Source organism: Pipistrellus kuhlii, unplaced genomic scaffold (assembly GCF_014108245.1).
Source record: "Pipistrellus kuhlii isolate mPipKuh1 unplaced genomic scaffold, mPipKuh1.p scaffold_m20_p_1, whole genome shotgun sequence".
Taxonomy (NCBI): Eukaryota; Metazoa; Chordata; class Mammalia; order Chiroptera; family Vespertilionidae; genus Pipistrellus; species Pipistrellus kuhlii.
In genome coordinates, this window is record NW_023425404.1 from 170,905,497 (window position 1) to 170,926,612 (window position 21,116).

Genomic DNA, 21,116 nt, shown 5'->3' on the forward strand with positions numbered 1-21,116 from the left:
CCAAGACTTTAGTCAGGTGGACCCAGGTTCAACCCTGGCTCTTTATTCGTTGAGCACCTGGTTAGCTGTTTAACCTCTAAGAGTCTTGATTTCTTCATTTGTAAAAATGCGGGAAATATGACCTCTCTCAATGACTGCTGGGAGAAATAAAGAGGAATTGCCAGGTACAAAGTCATCTCTAAATATATGTGGTTTTTTTAAGCTTGAAGGCAATCCATTATGAAATGACCACATGACCCAAAGTTGAGGGAGAGAGGGAAGAGTTTATTAGGGGTTCCCTGGGCAACAGGTTATCTATTTAAACTTCCCAGCAATCCTATGATGTGAAGTAGGCAAGGCAGTGAAATAACGGCTCCAGACATCAGGAAGCAAAACTGATGTATTAGGTCTAGTAATAATTAATGTCGTTTTCTAATACTTTTTTAAATCGAATTTATTTAAACAATACAACAAAATTTAATCAACAATATAGTTGCCGTTGTTTTCTACTACTTGTGCCCAACGCTCAGGAAGCATTTTAATCCCTCTGTTGTAAAATTCTTGTGATTTTGATGCAAAAAATTCGGTCAATGCATTTTTGAGGCATTCTTCATTATTAAATTTTTTTGCAAGAAGAAAGTTTTGCAAAGAACGAAACAAATGGTAATCGGAAGGGGCAATATCAGGAGAATATGCAGGTTGAGGGAGAACTTCCCATTCCAACTGGCACAGTTTTTCAGCAGTGATTCTTGCAGTATGCGGTCGTGCGTTATCGTGGTGAAGAATTACGCCCTTCCGATTAATCAGCACGGGTTCTTTTTCTCTTAAAGCTTGGGCTAACCTTTCCAATTGGGCACTATACACTGCACTTGTAATGGTTTGGTTAGATGGTATCGATAGTTCCAAGAGAAATAAAGGTTTTGCCAGTTAGTGTCTGGTGCTTCCTGCTGCGTCAGGCAGCCCTAGCGCCCAAAGTTGCTTAGGAGAAGTGGTTTCAGCCCCCTGAGGAACGGCTTTTGCACCTTGGTTGCTACTGCCCTCGCTGCATTAAAAACAAACAAACAAAACCATCAAAAAAAAGTGAGAGGATTTTTGGATCATACTGAGGACTGGGAACAAGGAATGTGCACTCAGGTGACTTGTACATATGGGTACTTCGTGATGGGCAGTACTTAGTTATATTATTGCGCCCTCTCCCCCCTCCCCCCGCCCCATGCCCCATCTCCAATACCGAACGGAAAGCCCCCTGCAATGCCACAGGGGGAAAAAAAGCATCCGACTTTGCAGGCCTCCACAGTTAGGCAGCATCCCTGAAGTGACCGCCTTCCTTAAGGACTCTGCTTAAGTTTTCATGATTTTAGTGGCTCATTGGCGATTTGTGACCTCCGGTCCCCACTCCATCTCCGCCCGCGTGTCCTTTGGAAAGCGCCCCTTTCCAGCCCAGCCTGGGGGGAGACCCGGCGGCGAAGCGCAAGAGCAGGTCCCCCCGGGACGGCACCCGCCCGGCGCGCTGGGCCCGGAGGGGCGGGGAGCGGCGGCGGCGTGCCTTTGGGGACCATCCAGAGGCCCCAGGGCGCGGGGAATCCCCACCCGCGGCGGGGGCCGGGGCGACGGAACGCGCTGACCGCCCCGCGGGCGCCCCCCTAACCCCCCCCCCGCGCCCCAGGGCGCATGCGCAGCTCCGGGGCGCGGGGGGGGGGGGGCGGGGGAGGCGGCGGCGGCGGCGGGAAGATGGCGGCAGCGGCGGCGGCGGCGGCCGAGCAGGTCTGAGACCCCCGCCGCGGCCAGAGGGCCGGAGGGGCCGTGGCGACCGGATCCTGGCGGCGGGGCCGCCGTAGGGCTGGCGGGCGGGAAGGCGGGGCCGGCGGGCGGGAAGGGAAGGGGAGGGGAGGGGACGGGAGGGGAGGGGACAGGAGGGGAGGGGAGGGGAGAGGCGGGCCGGGAGGAGCTGTCCGCAGCCCGGCTGCTGGCGGAGGCAGCGGGACCCGGGGGCTCTCGAGCCCCGAGGGCGAGCAGGCTGCCCGCGGCCCGCGGGGCTGCCCTCGGCGGCGGGGCGAGGCGGGAGCCGCCGCGGCCGCCGGGAGCCCGGCCAGGACGGGCGGCTCAGGGCCGGCGAAGATGCGGTAAAAATAGCCCCAGCGCCGCGCCCGCGGCCCGACGGCGGCCGGAGGGCGGCAGCTGCTGCCCCATAGGACCTGCGGGCACCGGCTGCGCCTCCCGCTTCGGGTCTTGGAGCTTTAGTCACCCGCGTAGAACTGGCTCCTGTCGGTGTTTCTTTTCTTTTTTTTTTAATGCTTTATCAAGTATTTCTTGATCTGCATGGTAAACTGGGAACTTAGAATAGCTCCGAAGGCTATTTCCCCCCAAAAGCAAGATATACATATGAAACGGAGTGTGTAAATTGTATTATACAGGGTGTCCAAAAAATATATGTATGCACATTTTGAATAATTATTAATTACAATGTTAAATGTAATTAATAATTATTAATTACAAAGTTAAAAAGAGAGAAACATTAATTGAGCTGTCAGCTGTTAAGTGTGTATACATTTTGGGGGGACAACCGGTATATAGGGTGATTTCTTACAACAAAAATCATTTTCATGGTCACTTTTTCTTTTCGTTAACTATTTCCTTTTAGGGAAAGAAAAAAAAAACTATGATGTGATAAGGTGTTTTTTAAGTCCCATTCTTAAGCGGTGTTTAAAAAATAAATACGAATCAAGTAATCAACATTCTGTTTCCAGAAAACCTTTTTTTCTTTTCTTTTCTTTTTTTTACTTTTTCTGGAAAGATTTTCGTAGGTAATTAACTGCTTCTAGGAACCTAATAAATATAAGTCACCAGAAGAGGCGTTCTGAGGAATATAAAATACTGAAGACATGAAATCTGCTTCTAGGAGTTTAAAGTCAAATTGCTTAGTGCTGTGGTCGGCAAACTGCGGCTCTCGAGCCACATGCGGCTCTTTGGCCTCTTGAGTGTGGCTCTTCCACAAAATACCACGGCCTGGGCGAGCCTGTTTTGAAGAAGTGGCATTAGAAGAAGCTTAAGTTTAAAAAATTTGGCTCTCAGAAGAAATTTCAATCGTTGCACTGCTGATATTTGGCTCTGTTGACTAATGAGTTTGCCTACTACTGGCCTAGTAGGTGCAGAACAGCCAGCCAAAGGCAATAGGCAGGTCCCTCTAACCATGTAGCATAGGGGTGTCGAACTCAATCAGAGAAGGGGCCAAAATCTAAAATCCAGCCTAAATCGCGGGCCGAATGGTTTGCTGAACAGTCATAAACTGTCATTGTGATGGAAACGCAGCGGAGTGCAGTGATGACAGCGTGGTGCGGGCCACATTGCAAGGCCTGCCGGGACGGATTTGGCCCGCGGGCCTTGTGTTTGACACATGTGATGTAGCAGGTCCTACTCGGGAGTCGTCATAGACCCCACCTTGTCCCATTCACATCCAGTCACTCGCCAGGTCCTGTCAGTTCTTCCTTCGAACACCTCGGCCCAGTCTCTCTGTCACCTCCAGTGCCACAGCTCAGTGAGCCCTTATTTGGGGCTGTTAGAGAAACCTGCTGTGGGTATCTTCAACTCTAAGCTCTTCCAGTCCAGTTCAGCACTTTCTGGGTTGATTTTGCTTTAATGCAAATCTGATTTATCACTAACCTGTTTTAAATTTTTGGTAGTTCCCCGTCACCTTATGGATAAAATCCATTCGTTCTTGACTTGGTGCTTTATGTCCATTGATTTACTGGCCTCTAACCACATCTCTCACCTCTTTTTTTTTGTCCCATTTCTGCACTTATCCTCTTCATCACCCACTTAAAGCTACCAAAACTAGTCTGCCCAGAGGTGACCTGAACCCACAATCTCCGTGCTGCTCCTTCTGCCTAGAACACCTTTCTCTGCACTTTTGCCTGGCGAACTCCTGTCTGTCCTTCAAGATTCAACTGAGCCCTGACCGGTTTGGCTCAGTGGATAGAGTGTTGGCCTGTGGACTCAAGGGTCCCAGGTTCGATTCTGGTCAAGGGCCTGCACCTTGATTGGGGGCACATCCCCAGTAGGGGGTGTGCAGGAGGCAGCTGATCCATGATTCTCCCTCATCGATGTTTCTAACTCTCTATCCCTCTCTCTTCCTCTCTGTAAAAAAAATCAATAAAATATATTTAAAAAACAAAACAAAAAAAAAAAACCTTCAATGACCTTCTGCCTGGTGAGTAGAATTTCATCCTTCTTGTGTACCCATGTAGTGCCCTGCGCATTGCTCCACTAGGGCACTTGCCTTGTTGAACTGCAGTTGTTAATAACCTTGACTACTCTACTCGCTTGTAAGTTCATGGAGGGTAGGTGCTATGTCTTGCTCATCTTGCTGGTCTGAGCATCTGGCAGATAGTCACTCTTCAGTAAATGTTAAATGCATGCAGCGAATGTAATCATGTACATGAATTAGCAGAGAAGGCTAAAGAATGCATCCCAGCAGGGATACATTTTGCCCTGCCTCCCTTTTATGTAGACGTCATTCAAACTCTGACGAGGACTGAAATTGCCCGCCTGTCAGCACTGTCACAGGTGTCTGTGAAAATTAGAAGAAAGCACACACTCCCTTAAGGTAGTTTACCACCTTCAGGAAAAACTACCAACATGCATGTTCAAGGCTGTGTCAGTGCACACTCATAGATGTTGCACCACATGCAGATATACAACCTACACAGCTGTATCAGCATTCTGTTTTGTGATAAAAAATCTGTTCAGTAGATTGAATTATATTCTATTGAGCCTTCCTTACTGCTTTGTGGAGTTTAATCACATTACTCACAGTGATTATTCCTGTCTTATTGCATCAGCCCCCAACCAGCCTGCTACTACTCCTGACACATGATAAGATTCCATATGGCCTTGCCTGGAACATCGCTGGGGAAAAGAATGGTCTCGTTTAGTGGAGTGAAGCATTTCAGTGAAGTCAGTCCACCCTTTAAGACTGTTCTTTTCTCCTGTACGCTGTATCGCTTCCTTCCCTGCCTCCACGGGATCTTGTTTCCCACGTTACCCTGCTCTTCTCAGACGTCTGTCTCTCGACCTCTTTCCCTCTGCCGTCAAATAGACAGGTGCTCCCCCAGATTGGGGAGGGGAAAGGTACTAACAAAAATAACAGGAGAAACACAATTTTCCTCGGACAGCACTTAATTCTTTAGATATAATTTTTCTTTCCTCTCTTCTTCTGGATTCAAAAATGGATGTAAACATACTGGCTTTTCACAACTATTCCCCCCTTACCCATTTGCTATACAGAGTTCATCTTTGAAAGATGTGGAGGGACTTCCTGACAAAGCAAGTTCAGCAACTGTACATCCTGGGTTTTCTTGACATTTATTATATTTCTTACTTTTGATTGTTCCTGCACGCTTAAAGTCTCCCAGTACTATCTCCTTAGCTCTTTGCTCTCTTCTCTGTATACTGTTTTTTTTTCACAATGAACTGATGTGTCTCATAGATTTAACTTACCTCGAGGCCGAGAACTCTCAAATCTGTATCTCTAGTCCTAACGACCTAATATCCCATCCCATCCTTCCCATTGCACTTGAGGCATGTGGTTATTTTTCGTTGAATTCAAATGCAACATCTGTGGAATCGCCTCCCTCCTTCATTCCACACATTTAACTAGTCACCATTTAGTAAGCATGAGATTCTTTTTTTTTTTTTTAAACCTGGCTACAAATTCAGTTAACTTTTCTCTCAAAGTATATTTTTTATGTATCTTTTTTCATTCCACTTTAGTTTAGGCCTTCATTACCACAAACCTCTATTCCTCAACATCTCCCAACAGCCTGCTTCCTGGTAGTAGTATTTACTATCTCTCCTACAAACACCATCACATTTAGCATCCTGAAACATGTCATTCGTGCTCAAAAACTTCTAATAACTCCCAGTTAAACAACATAAAGACTAGAGTTTGTACCCAGCAGTCCAATGACTTTCACCGCCTGCCCTACTTTTCCTACTTTATTTTCCCAAGGGAGATCTGATCCACCCACTCCATCTGGTTTCCATAACAACTCCAAGCCATCCTGCGTCTCCTCCCATTCCACTCCACGGCATGTGTGGTCTATACTATTGCTTTTGGTCTCGGGTACTCTTTATATTCTTAAAAATCACAGAGGATCTCAGAGAGCTTTTTGTCTACGTGTGTTATATCCATTGATATTTACCATATTAGGAAAACTGGGGGGAAATTTCAACACAGGAATACACACTGCACAATTTCATTAGCTTTTGGACCAATGATGTCATCCCATATAATCACGGAGCCTATGGAAAATTCCTCTGTACATTCACGAGAGGTGAATAAAAAAGGAAAAACAACATCTTAGTGTTATTTTAAAAATGGTTTTCAACCTCCAGACCCCTCCAGGACTCCCCAGCTCATTCATACTTTGAAAACTGCTGGTCTAGGATAATGTTAGCGTTAGACCAGTTTTGACTTTGATAAATAACAAAGTCGTCAACCTTTCCAAATTCTTTTCATATAAATGAAAACATATAGAATTTAAAGTAATTATGAATCATTAATTAATTAAAAGATTACCCACTATAGAATGTATATATGTCAACTCTTCCTCCAAATGAGCTTCACTAGAAGTAGGACTATTCAAAGCAGAGAGTGGAAATCTGTTATCAGATAGTCACACTGCAAGTTCTTCCTGCCACCCCTCTCAGCATAATAATGTCCTTTCTTGGACTCTGGAACTCAGTGTGATTTGAAGTTTATTAGGGGAAAATATATCACTGACCAAGTTAGCTTTCTTTGGTTATGAATATGCACTTAATAAATACATCAAAAGCTGTCCCAATGTGCTGTGCTTTGTTTTAGCAAAGTTCCAATGGTCCTGTGAAGAAGTCCATGCGTGAGAAGGCCGTTGAGCGGAGGAATGTCAATAAAGAGCACAACAGTAACTTCAAAGCCGGATATATCCCGATTGATGAAGATCGGCTCCATAAGACGGGCCTGAGAGGGAGAAAGGGCAACCTGGCCATCTGTGTGATTATCCTCTTGTTCATCCTGGCCGTCATCAACTTAATTGTGAGTATTCTTTTTTTCATTACCGTGGGGATTCTGCTCTGTTTTTCACTGAAATAATGGACTTTGTTTCCGTAAGTTCTTTCAGGATCCCCTTACTTTCTATTCCCCTACACGTATTTTATCTCTTATTGAGTTTTAATGAATATATCTGTAATAATGAAAGAGTAATATGCTAATTAGACCAGTCCTTCCAGAACTTTTTATGGACTTTTTGCAGCCTCACTGTTAAATATGAACACTGAACCTCCAGGGATCAGTTTTTTTTTTTTTTTTTTTTTTAATTTTATAATTGAAAAGTGTTAGAGACCAAAACTATCCAAACCATGGGAAAATGAGGTATTCAAGGAGATGGAGAAAGTGCAATGAATGACAAAAACTTAATAAATAAAAACACTAAAATATCTTCAGAGAAATGAGAAGATATTGCATCCATGGAACAAGAATAACATGCCATTAAAAAGGAGCAATTAAAGAATAAGGACAACTCATAGATATGGGTGAGTGGGTGGGTAGGTAGATAGTGATAGAGATAGATAGAGAGAGAGAGAGAGAGAGAGAGAGAGAGAGAGAGAGAGAGAGAGAGAGAGAGAGAGAGAGAGAGCGCGAGAGAGAGAGGGATAAAGAAAAGGAACTCTTCCAGAAATTTCAACAAAATTGAAGAATTGATCCAGGATCTGTATTATTCTGTTAATAGGAGTTAATATCTTCAGAAAGAGAAAAGGAAACGCACTGGGGAGAATGTTCTCAAATAAATTAACCAAGAAGAGTTTCTAGAATGGATTGAAAAGTACCATACTGGGTCCAGCATAACACATAGAAAAGACTCACACCAAAGCCATCACTTTGAAACTGAAGAAAACCAGGACACTGGGTATCCACAGGAGAAAGACAAAAGGAAGTTCCAGAATGAAATGAAGGACAAGTTCATGATTACAGCTGTGCAGCAGGCCCAGAGGTGACAGTCCAGACTGGAGCAAGAAGATAGGGGTTCCAGATAGATTTCCTGAGAGAGGGAAAAAAGAACTTGTAAATTCTCTGGGAGGCTTGGACTCCTAGAACATTCTATTGAGAGACATTTGACAGAAATATTGGAGGGTTTGGAAAGATTTAGTCAGATTTTCAAAGAAACTAAGCAAAAGAAGTGAAGATAAGTATTAAACTCTGAGCAACACAAAGTACGAGGAAGGAATTGCTGCCATATATAGTATTTGAGTTAGCAGTGAGTAATATTTATATGGTCATAATACTGAAACTGCTAAACATGGATTAAACAGAACTTGAGATTGAAGTTGGAGGAGAAGAAATATAAATGTGCTAACATTCTTACCTATTGAAATAGAATATCAATAGATAAAACCTAAACTTGATGAGAGAAGAAATAATGCACAAATATTATGTTTAAATGTGAAGATAAATTCTAGACAAAATAGACAAAATTGTTGAAAGTGGTTGTCCCATGGATGAGATATGGGAGGGGTAGAAGAAATAAACTGCTTTTTCTATCATAGACCTTTTAGTACTTTTTGACCATCAGTTATTTGTATATAATATCCTGGTAGAAATTAAATGATTTTTTTTATAAGTGAAAAACCAACTGATATGTTCATCTCACTGATGAAACTCTATTTAAGATGTTTTATCCTTTGGCAATGAACTTTTCTATTTGTTTTCAAAGTATGTCAGGTGTTTGCTTCCTGTTAGAAGCCGGCTTGCTTTCTGTTTTAGATAACCCTTGTTATCTGGTCTGTGATTCGCATTGGACCGAATGGCTGTGACAGCATGGAGTTTCATGAAAGTGGCCTGCTTCGATTTAAGCAAGTCTCTGACATGGGCGTCATCCACCCTCTTTACAAGAGCACAGTAGGAGGAAGGCGAAATGAAAATCTGGTCATCACTGGCAACAACCAGCCTGTAAGTTATCAGACTTAATTGAGGGACATGAGAGGAAAATTCATAAATATATTTAATACTATTGTTGGTCTTTAATCTATTAATGTTAAATGCTTTCTTAATGTTCTAGATTTTGTTCTGTTGTAGCAAATTCTGTGATAGATATAATTACTATAAGAATACATAGTTTACTCCTGTCTTCTCCATACAAGAAAACCATTCTTTAAAAAAGCATCTTTCCTGCTCAGTCAGTGTTGCTCAGTGATTGAATATCAACCCATGAACTAGTAGGTAACTGATGGATTCCCTGGCAGGGCACATGCCCAGGTTGTGGGCTCAATCCCCAGTAGGGGGCATGCAGGAGGCAGCCAGCCAATGATTCTTTCTCACCACTGATGTTTCTGTCCCTCTCTCCCTCTTCCTTCCTCTCTCTGAAATCAATAAAAGAACTTGTGGTGTTTTTTTTTTTTTAAAGTACCTTTCCTGGTTAGGATACTCTCTACTTTCTGGGAGTTTAGAAGAGACTATGCCAATCTAGTCAGTGGTAGCCCATGCCAAGGGGCTGCTATAGCAAAGGTACTTTAACTGCATAGAACCTCAATGTACCCTTTCCTTCTGTGCCCATCACAGGCTTAGACCCAAGTATTTGTGCAGCGCAGTATAAGCAAATAAATGCATAAGCCCTTGTTTTTGTGTTTGTTTTTGGTGTGTGTGTGTGTGTGTGTGTGTGTGCGGGTGAGATTATACTTTTTCTAAATTATTTCTGTTTATTTTTTTCTTTTAATTGAATTTATTGGGGTGACTGGTTAACAAAATTATGCAGGTTTCAGGTGGGCAGTTCCACAACACGTCATATGTACATTATATGGTGTGTTCACCACCCCAAATAAGCCTCTTTTTAAAGAATTTTTATCCCAAGTGGGTGGAGGGGGGACCAACAGACACAGTTAAAATAGTTGAAATTAGTCCATTATTATAGAGTTTCTTTATAATGTTCATGATGAATTTTGGATGCAGTCTTCTTTGAAAATATATTCATGATGAAGTGTTTTTCTGAAGATTGTTTTTCAGCAAGGAACAACAAAGCTCAGTGTGGAAAAGAACAAAACTTCTATTACAAGTGACATTGGTATGCAGTTTTTCGATCCAAGGACTCAAAATATTTTATTCAGCACAGACTATGAAACTCATGAGTTTCATTTGCCAAGTGGAGTGAAAAGTTTGAATGTTCAAAAAGCATCTACTGAAAGGGTATGATTTATTTTCTTTGTTTTATTAATGGAAGGGAGTTACTGTTCAAAGCAGCGATTTTCAACCTTTTTCATCTCATGACACCCAAACTAATTACTAAAATTCTGGAGCACACCAAAAAATATGTTTTCTGCCTATTTGACCAAAAAATAGGTATAATTTTGATTCATTCCCATCAGACAGCTATTAATTGTGTTGGCTATAGTCATTTTTTTATTTTACAATATAAGGGAAAAGAGGTTAGTTCCCCTAGCTAAATAGTTGGGTATTGCATGTTTTAAAGATTCATGTGACACACTGGTTGAAAATCGTTGGTCTAAAGGTATAAATTGTGAGGGGAGTTTTACTGTTTTATGTGGCATGAAAGAAATTCCAGAACAATGAAAAGGGTAAATTCTAGATTTGTCGTTACCTAGCTTATGTGATCACTATCAAGTCATTGCTTTACCTCAACATCTGTAAAACATGAATGAAAACACTTGCCTTTCGTATTTCATGGTTAACTCTATTCCTCTGTCTCTGATAATATTCACTTGAACTTAGTAGCTGTTTTCACTGCTTTTTTAAATTTTCAGATTACCAGCAATGCCACTAGTGATTTGAATATAAAAGTTGACGGGCGTGCTATAGTGCGTGGAAACGAAGGAGTGTTCATCATGGGCAAGACCATTGAATTTCACTCGGGCGGTGACATGGAGCTAAAAGCAGTGAGTATTTTTTAAGAATTTAAGAGAATTATAAGATTCTTGGGTATATATAAATCCACGTGTGGAATAGTGTACAATTATTAAAAATGGTAATGTAGTTGTATATTTTTTGACATGGAAAGATGTTCAAAATGGATCATGAAGTGAAAGTTATAAGGTAATTTGTGAAATGCCTCATTTTTACATTTCAAAACATGTATAATTATAAAATCTGCAAGGGGATGCCAAATGTCACACTAGTTAGCTATGGGTAGCAGGATAACAGATGACTTTTATTTTTATTTTACTTCTGCTTGCCTGTCATTTTCTTTTTAAAAAATGTATATGATGATACCTATATTATTTTAAAAGATAAAAACAAAAACCAAACAACACCAACAACAAAAACTTACAAAAGAGAATTCTGAAAGATCAAATTAAATATCTATTCTCTGAAGTTGGGTTTCTTTTAAAGATTTTTCATATCCCTTCCTGCGTTTTATATCCAGTGTCATGAAAATTAATTAGCAAACATATATAATGGGTTTTTTTTTTATTTATACGCTAGAGGCCCAGTGCACGAAATTTGTGCGTGGTGGGAGGGGTTTGTCCCTCAGCTCAGCCTGCACCCTCTCCAATCTGGGACCCCTTGAAGGATGTCCAACTGCCCATTTAGGCTCAATCCCAGTGGGCATTTGGACATCCCTCTCACAATCCAGAACTGCTGGTTCCCAACCGCTCACCTACCTCTGCCTGATTGCCCCAATCACTTCTGCCTACCAGCCTGATCATCCCCTAACTACTCCCCTGCAAGCCTGATCTACACCTAACTGCTCCCTGGCTGGCTCAATTGCCCCTAACTGCCTTCCCTCCCCCACCCACCCACAGGCCCAGGTTGCCCCCAACTGCCCTCCCCTGCTGGCGCAGTCACCCTTAATTGCCCTCTCATGCTGGCCTTGTCATCCAACCCTAACTGCCCTCCCATGCAGGCTTGGTCCCCCACCCAGTTGCCCTCCCCTGCAGGCCTGGTCCCCCCCAACTGCCCTCCCTTGCAGGCCTGCTCCCCCCAACTGCCCTCCCTGCTGGCCTGGTCTCCCCCAACTGCCTTCCTCTGCTGGCCCAGTCATTCCTAACTGCCCTCCCTGCTGGCCTGATCACCCATAGCTGCCCTCTCCTGCAGGCCTGGCCCCCACAACTGCCCTTCTTTACTGGTCTGGTCTGCCCCAACTGCCCTCTCTGCCACCCTGATCGCCCCCAACTACCCTCCCTTACTGACCTGGTCACCCCTAACTGCCCACAACTGCCCTCCCCTGCATGCCATCTTGTGGCGGCCATCTTGTGTCTTGGAGTGATGGTCAACTTGCATATTACTTTTTTATTAGATAGGATCCATTATTAATTCTAAGGGAAAAAGGTTTTCCATTATTCTAGCTGTGGAAATATGAGATTTTCTTTGTGCTTTACAGATTATATTTGAATTTTAATAGGTAAATATTTTATAAGGTAGCAATAAGTCTGAAAATATTTTACCTGCTCACAATTCTGGTTAAAGCATATTTATTCAAAACTAGAGGCCTGGTGCAAGAATTCATGCACCAGTGGGATTCCTCAGCCTGGCCTGCAGGATCGGGCCGAAACCAGCTCTCTGACATCCCCTGAGGGGTCCTGGATTGCGAGAGGGCACCGGCCAGGCTGAGGGACCCCACCAGTGCACTATCAATTGGGGCCAGAGGGTTGCGGAAGGTTGGCCAGCAGGGAGGGACCAGGGGAGAGCTCTAGGGTGTGTCCGGCCAGACCCCAGCAGCAAGCTAACCTACCAGTCAGGCATCTGCCTCCTGGTGGTCAGTGCATGTTATAGTGAGTGGTTGAGTGGCCTTAGCACATCATTAGCATATTATGATTTGATTGGTTGAATGAATGACCCGACACTTAGCATATTAGGCTTTTATTATATAGGATGTCTTTGGACACCTGCTATATGCTAATTAATTCAAGCTAATTAACTTTTTTTTTACAAGCACTAAATGGCAAAAGTGAACTTAAACCTAAGGACTTATAAAATAATTCTTTGTTTTATTTAAATTTAATCTCATAATTCTTAGAAAAAATAAACTTTAAAAAATTAAGTTCTTTCACCTTCATAAACAGCTTTTTTATTACAATCTCTGAATAAAAAAGATGGACATAAAATGTGATTCTTGCCAAAAATTCAATAGCAATACAGGGTATTTTTTACATCCCTCTAAACTAGGGGTGTGGAACTCAATCAGAGAAGGGGCCAAAATCTAAAATCCAGCCTAAATCGCGGGCTGAATGGTTTACTGAACAGTCATAAACTGTCATTGTGATGGAAACGCAGCGGAGTGCAGTGATGACAGCGTGGTGCGGGCCACATTGCAAGGCCTGGCGGGACGGATTTGGCCCGCGGGCCTTGTGTTTGACACATGTGCTCTAAACAAATAGTATTGAAGAATGGTCACAGTGGGAACCATTGTTCTCTGCACTAAAAACTCAAAGAAGCAATAGGTGTGATAGATTTGTACCTAACCATTCGCAAGTGACTTAAATCTTTTATTTTTTTCCTACCTTGAAATTCTCCCTGTTTTTAATATGACAGTTATTAAAATAATTTGTAACATACATGCACACATATCTGTTTTTCCAGAGTTAAAGAAATAAAGGCCAATATTGAAAAGACAATTAGCTTTATAATTTAGTTAATATTAGTGGTAAGTTTTAAGTGTATAGCTAATAATTAGAATTTTATAAAACTGCTTTTAAAAAATAGCTGCACTAGCAATTTAAAGGAAATAAAATTAAATGACCACACGATGGCAGCATTGGAACAAAATTGGGCTATAATTAGTCCATTTACTATCACTTCCTGATCAATGAGCCATTTTCATTACTTCATATCCAACTTTCTCTCATTGCTTTAAATACCTTCTATAAGTGGATGATTCTCAAATTCCTGCTTTAATCTTTCCTTTGAACTAAGATTCAAATATCCAACTACTTTCTCTACTTGGCATTTCAAACACAGCAAGACTAAAGTCTTGATATCTTCCCTCCCTCCCCAAACATGTATTTCTTTCAAGGTTCCCAAGTGGTACCTGTCAGTCCATCAGCAAAGCCTTCAGGCTGCGCCGCCGCCACCACCACCACCACCACCACCACCACCAGTTTCCTGCCTGCACTGTGGAACAGCCTCCTATGGGACTCTGCCTCCTCTTTCGCCCTGGAGTCAGTTCTCTGTACAGCAGCCAGAGTGATCCTTTTCAAAAGATCACACCACTGCCCTGTTCAGAACCCTACAAATGGCTTCCCATCTAGTTCAGAATTAGATCCAAAGTCCATCCCTCGGCCTTACAGTGTGGCCCCTGGTTATTTCTTTGACTCATCTCTTACCGATGTACCCCTCAGTCTCCGCTTCAGCCACACTGGCCCCCTACTTGTTCCTGAGCCCCAGGCACATCTTCTCCTGGGAGCCTTCGGTGTATCACTTCCTCTGCCTGGAGTGCCCTTCCCCGTTAACACACACCGCTCACTCCTTCACACGACCCAGTTCTCTTTGGACTTTGGCCTCATCAGAGAGGCCTTCCCTAACCACCAGTGTAGAGTGGAACCCTGCCTGGTCACTGTCTCTGCGCACCCTGGCTGACTTTTCTCAGATGCTGTCCTATTAGCTTTCCCTCTTCATGTGCTTATTGTCCGTCCCTCCCCATTTAAATGCTGCAGGAAAACTTGGACTTTGCCTGTTGGCTGCTGTATCCCCGGCACCTAGAATAGTGTCTAACACAGAGTAGACATTTAGTAATTACTTGAATGAATGAAAAGAAGAAAAGGAAACAGAGCAAAGAAGGGAGACAGAAAGGGCCTATGATACAAGAAAGTTCCTGGAACTGAAGAAGATCCCTCCAGGCTCTTGGAGTGCCCTGGTCTTCAAGAGGACACGGCTTGAATCTTCATCCGTGTGATGCAAAAACAGTGGAAATTAAAGTTAATTTTCTCTAGGAGAAAATTCTTATCATCCTCAGAAACTTACCAAGCAGTAACGGAAAACTCTCTCAGGAAGTAAACAAAATGGTCCGAGACCTTATCAACATCAGCCTCGTCATGCACTTAGGAATTCTGATGTGATTTTAACCAGTAGTCAAGAAGTAAATTGTGTAACAGGTGTGTTGGTATACGTTGTAAACGATTAGTAAGAGGTCACTGGTTGAATCTTGACTTTACTTTTGGTTTCTTTGTTGTCGTTTTGGTCACGACTTCCCTCTTTCTTGCTGCCTTCTTCACTTGTTAATATTCCAGTTAAGTTTTGTTTATTAAACTTGTTATGTGGAGGTAAATAGGTAAATGGGTCTTGTTATTATTCTCCTCCTAGGAAAGCAGCATCGTCCTCAATGGGTCCGTGACGGTCAGCACCTCGCGCCTGCCTACATCCTCCAGCGGGGACCAGTTCGGCGCTGGGGAGTGGGTGCGCTACAAGCTGTGCGTGTGCGCCGACGGGACTCTCTTCAGAGTGCAAGTGACGGGCCCGCACATGGGCTGCCAGGTCTCAGACCACCCCTGTGGGAACACTCACTAGGAGAGCCCGCGGGGTCCTCGCCATGTTCAGATCTTGGCCTGACTTTTTTTTTTTTAAGAGTATGCATGCAATTATGTTTTTACAGAGTTTGTGATACTGGTAATTATTTTATCTGCAGAGCACTCCTGTGTCTGTTATACAATCTCCACATTTAAAACCGTCTCAGAGAGCCTACATTTAATACACGTTTCATTAAGTTGCACTGATCTTCAAGTTAACGTTTTCTAAAATAATTATCAGAAGTGAATAAAATCCACAATTTTTAAAAGTGTTTTTAAAACTTCACTATTCCTTGTCTAAAAGATGAAGGGCTGAAGAACTGTTAGATTCAGTGTAAGTAAGCTTTTGGTAACTAGTGGGCAGAGACCCCCTTGAGATGTTTAAAAGGTGCACTGTCAGTAAATGTTACGTGCTCTCTTCTGGCTTCTGAGAGGCAGGACAGGTTTTTCAGTGCGTTAACTTTCAGCCACAATCTCACTGCACGTTTGTGAGGCAGTAAGAGACCGTGGTCCCTTAGTTTGCACTAGGAAGAAAATACTCTGTAATAGGATGTTTACTTGTTAAATATTAATAAATATTAACTGTTCACCATGTGGTAGAAATTGAAATACCATCCTAGCTTTAATTTTAGATGACAGTTGTCATTCACTAAGCTTCTTATACACCCTAGGCATTGTCTAGGCGTTGTGTGTGTGCTCCCTCTAATTCTCACGTGAGCTTCATCAATGGACATTATTGTCCCAGTTTTTACCATTAGGAAACTGAGAATCAGAAAGTGAAGAAACTTGCCTGATCTCACAGTCACTGATTGGTAAGAAAATAGCAGAGTTGGGATTCAAACCTAGATACACTTGCATCCAAATAACTTGTTATTTTCACTTACTGCATTGGTTTTAATTATTTAAAACTCTACAAAGATGAACAAGGACAAATTCAGACTTACGGATAAAAATCAAATCAACTTTAGACAGTAAACTTTAAAAAAAATAAATCAAGCAGGTATACTTACTCTGGTTAAAAAACAAACAAACAAACAAAAAAACAGCCTCGTGTTTTTGTTTTTTTTTAAAAAAAAAGGCCAATCCTTTCAGATTTTAAACTCTCCTAAGCTAGTTTCAAAATGCCAAATTGGCTGGTTATGAGTTACCCAGTTTCCGGACTGGTGGGCATGGCGCACCGGAGCACCTGAACATGTCCGCCAGACACTTCCACCCTCAGCCCCACGTGCAGCGCAGCAAGAAGTGGCAAGTCCTACTGTCCTGCAGTGGCTGGTAGGCTCACCCAGGGTGCACCGTATGATTACTACCCCTTTTCACGTGTGCCATGCCTTGGAAAACAGTGGGAGGCACTGGGCTAAGGGCGCCGTGCAGAAAATAATACATGTCAGTTTTAAGTATGAGAATTGATCTCTGTTCTAACATCACCATCCCACTGTAACGATTTTAACCCTCAAGTCAGTGATTTTTAATGTATTTTGTATTCGACTTGAAAGGCACTCTCTGGTATTATTAAGACATGCACAGTATCAGGGACAGAGACTTTGAGGTAGTGTGCTGTAAGGAGGCAGTAGTGATAAATTGTTGGCCCCGGCCTGCATTCTGGCATGGGCACTTTGAGCTGTGCAGATAGGAAAATCAATACAAAAACAATTTGCATTCAGTATGTTACAGTTCTTGAACAACCAAATGCCTTAGAGATTATGAGTAGTGTAGTAACGTATACGAAAATAGAAACCGACTTGCTATACAATACTGAGTACAGTTTTTAGATGAAGAAGAAAGAGAATGAAATTTTTTACCTCTGGGTATAATAATTGCAGTGAGATTCAGACACTATTTTAATATATTCAAATAGTGTCTGAATATCACTGCAGCTATTATTAACATCTGAATGATATTCAAGAAAAAAAATCATTGAAATTTTCATTCAGATGCTTAGTGTATTTTTAAGTTTTACATTCATCACTTGTCTGCTCTATTTAGATTTGTTTTGAATATTTCTTTAAATATTTTCACAAAGACTACAAAACACTTAACAATGTTTTATTTATTGAATATAATTCATGAAATCTATTTTTGCTCCTCTTTGAGAAATACTTCTGTTTTTGATACATCTCCATTGAGTGCTTTTGACACTAGAGGATATTTTGATATTTTACAGAACTGATCGTTAAGGTAACAGGTATAGTGTTTGAGGACACTTTGAAGGTCGTCCTTGCCTTTTCACTAAAGTGTAGAGTGGAAGATTCACAGAGAGCAGATCAAGAACAAACCATCCTTTTTACCTGTGACCTACTTTGCATAACAGTAAAGCTTCAGCTACCCATTCTCACCACCAGATGGTATTTTTCTATAAACTGGAATGTTAACTTCCTCCTCCTACCAGCTGTTCCTCCCCCACGCTGAGCTGAGCGCTGCGGTGACTAGCAGCAGGCTGGGGGAGGTGGCTAGTGCAGTACTTCAGAGGTGGATTGCAGGGGTCAGGGGGACACACGGCATAAAAGCAAGATACTTTAGAGCGGGTAGGAAAATACAAAACGACAAAGGTGGGGACTGCCCATGTACGGTCTGTAATACTTAAAATATACTTATTTGTATTCTTTTCATTGTAAAACAATACTTGTGTGATAACTTTGATGATAAAATAACTTTGGCAGTTCTACCTTGTTTTGAATGAGTTTTCTTAAGTGGGTAAGGATGTTCTGGTGCTAAACGTAACATAAAGGAGACCATTGATATGCTGACAACTTTAGCAATCTTTTTTAAAGTGCTGCGGGCGCAAAGATGACAAGTTATGCCAAACAAAAATAAACCCATCCATCTGATTCAGATTGCTAACTTGGAATTTCAGTTCAGTTTGTAACAACTATTAATGACCTCTGTTTACAATAAAGATTCTGTCAGCTGTTGGCTGTTAATTTTTTAATGGTTAAAATATTATCAGGCTTCCATATGATCGTACACACATGATGGGTTTAATTACAGCTTGAGAGTGGAGCACTATCAGTATCTGTGTAATCTCTGATCCTCGAGCTCAGAGTAGAAGCTGTGCAGCTTGGATAGTCTACCCGCCTCTGCGCATTCCCTCAGTGTCCCAGGGCCATGTGCTGTGCTGTGGCAAGGGGCCAGGCCTTGTGACGAAAGGGTGAAGGTTTGCCACGGGGCAGGCTCCATGGGCAGATGGGTGGAGCCTCAGAGGCTCAGGTCTAAAATTCCCACCTGGCTTGATCCAGGTAGAGACCCATCTGGAAACTACCTGAAGATCAGAAGGTATGGCCCAGAAACAGTGCTGCTGTTGTGTGTTTTTAACCTCTCTTCCTTCTGTATAAGAATGAACTCTTTCCTTTCTACTTTTTTTTTTTTTTACTGCCCTCCCTTATCTCTCTCGATCTCTGACACCCATACACACCCAGTAGTTCTGCTTCCTCATACTTTAGCTTGAATATGTCCATTTAATGATTTATATTTTGCCAAGTTGTTTACCATTTCTTCAGAAAATTTTTCTAGAGTTCTCAGGGGTTCTTTACCTAATATGTATAAGCTTACTAGTATATGTAGTACATATCATTTTTCTTTACATATCAATAACTTTCACTTTAGGACATAAGATTACCATTACCTAGCTGTTTTGAACTCCAATCTATTAGTCAATGTATAGACCTCTTTAACTTAGAAAGAACCAGATCCATGAAAATCTTTTTATCTCCCCTTAAGTATTTTTTAACCAAATGTTTCTGTTCAATATTGGAAAGTAGCATTCCTGTGAATTACTATATTTTTTATTGCTGATATTGCATTAGTTTGCTATACAGTTGTACATATAACGATTGCAGCTTTCGTTGTAGAAACAAATACCTTTCCAACTAGAAATTAATTCAATGTCTGGTATTGCACAAGAGCCACATAAAAATAACTCACCTCTCCATGCTGCAGGGCACCTTTGCCTCTCAATTTAGATGCCCTTCAAAACGTGGAGAATTGACCTTATGTGAAACAAAGTTTAAAAGTTGCCTGGTACATTTCATTCGCTGCATGCATTCATCCGAACAGAGAGCATAGCCCCACAACAGACTGCAGACTATTAAAAATGTAAAACATGAGGGAGCCATTTACATATGCAGCAAACCCCATGGAAAACATGGCCCTTAAGGAACTGACTGCCTTCCAGGGAGTTTAAAACAGACCCAAAACAAAGAAATAGGAATGCAGGATAATATTGATATTCTGTCAAACGGAATGTTACTAATGCATCCATTCATAAGTATTTACTGAAAGGTTTCTGAAAAGAGAAAATAGGCTAAAGCTGGGAAAGGGGTCTTCAGGCCATACGTAGGATTTGGAGTGAGGAGAGGAAAAGGCGTGGAGCTTGGATTTAGGAATGTACGAAAGCTCATTTGCAGCATGAGATGTCCATATATAGTGCTGAGCACAGCCACGTCTTGTAACGGCTCCATGTGTATCTGAGTGGTCCGTAGGTTAGCTAGCCCTGCAAGCCAACTGAGGGACTAAGGAGCTCCTTGAAGCGTTTCAATGAGGGAATGATATGAGGAAAACAGTGTTACGGGGCAATACCCCATTGAATGGGCCAAGAAGAAGGAAAATCAAGAGGCTGAGGCAGGAGAAATAGTTAAGCCATTCTAGTATTTCAGACCAGTAATGAACTAAATGGTGCCATTAGAGCAGAAAGGGACAATTTGTGCAAGCCTACATACTGAATAATGTAGTGATTCATGGAATTTAGTATCATTAAATAAGAAATTATCCATTTACTTTTTTAAATATTCGTGTATATATTTAGCCATTGAGATATGTAAATATTTGTTTTAAAACTTTTCATTGCTTCTCAGAAATCTTAGGTGAAAAAGATCCTTGATGTTTATATCTTAACTAGGGGCCCAGTGCACGAATTCGTGTACCTAAAAAGAAACTGTGGGCTGCAAGCCTGCGGTAGGCACAGGCAGGTCTCAGCTTATCCTCCGTGCCCTCTCCCAGGCCCTCCCACCACAGCTCCCCATCCCCTTTCTGCTGGCAGCCCCGCTCCTGCTGATGCTGCTCCCATGTGCTGATAGTGCCAGCCCTGCTTGCACACACTGATGTGCCCCGATTGCCCCTCAGGGGCACTCAGAGGTGGCAGCTGCTACTCACACACTCTGCCTGCGCCAAGCAATTGGGGCTGGTGCCAGGCACCGGCAGTGGGTGCAAGCAGGGCCAGCACCAGCAGCAGGTGCAAGTGCCCAGCAGGACCACAGCAGATGGGAGCGAAGAATATTTAGCAACCACCAGAGGCTCACCCCAATGATAGCAACTGGCACCCCACCTTGGTCTAGCATCTCTGCTCACCTGCTCCACCATCCCGCCACAGCCAATGCCTGCCATATTCCACACTCTTCCACCTGCTGACACCCGCCATGTTTAGTGCATGTCCCTTGGTGGTCAGGGCACATCATAGCGACTGGTTGGTTGGTTGTTCGGTTGTTCTGCCATTCGATCTATTTGCATATCAGGGTTTTATGTATAGATACATCTTCATGGTTCAGAGGCAGAGCACCCTTTTTTATAACCATAAATTTATGTTGAATTTTTATAACCATAAATTTATGTTGAAATTTATGTTTATAACCATTTATTTATGTTGAATATATCTAAATGAT

The 21,116-nt window shown here is 42.4% G+C and overlaps 1 protein-coding gene across 2 annotated transcripts; it reads left to right on the top strand.

Annotated features, from left to right (window-relative positions):
• The first annotated feature begins 1,685 nt into the window (after positions 1-1,685).
• SGCB (sarcoglycan beta) lies at positions 1,686-18,372 on the top strand. Of its 2 annotated transcripts, none has more exons than XM_036416585.2 (6): positions 1,686-1,743; positions 6,842-7,051; positions 8,777-8,962; positions 10,001-10,192; positions 10,768-10,899; positions 15,263-18,372. In XM_036416585.2, exons 1-6 carry the CDS (start codon positions 1,711-1,713, stop codon positions 15,464-15,466), a joined length of 957 nt encoding a protein of 318 aa, XP_036272478.1. In that variant the 5' UTR covers positions 1,686-1,710; the 3' UTR covers positions 15,467-18,372. The 2 variants fall into 2 exon arrangements, with proteins under 2 accessions (XP_036272478.1, XP_036272486.1); XM_036416593.2 differs by having other exon boundaries at positions 1,690-1,743; positions 6,845-7,051.
• Positions 18,373-21,116: the final 2,744 nt, after the last annotated feature.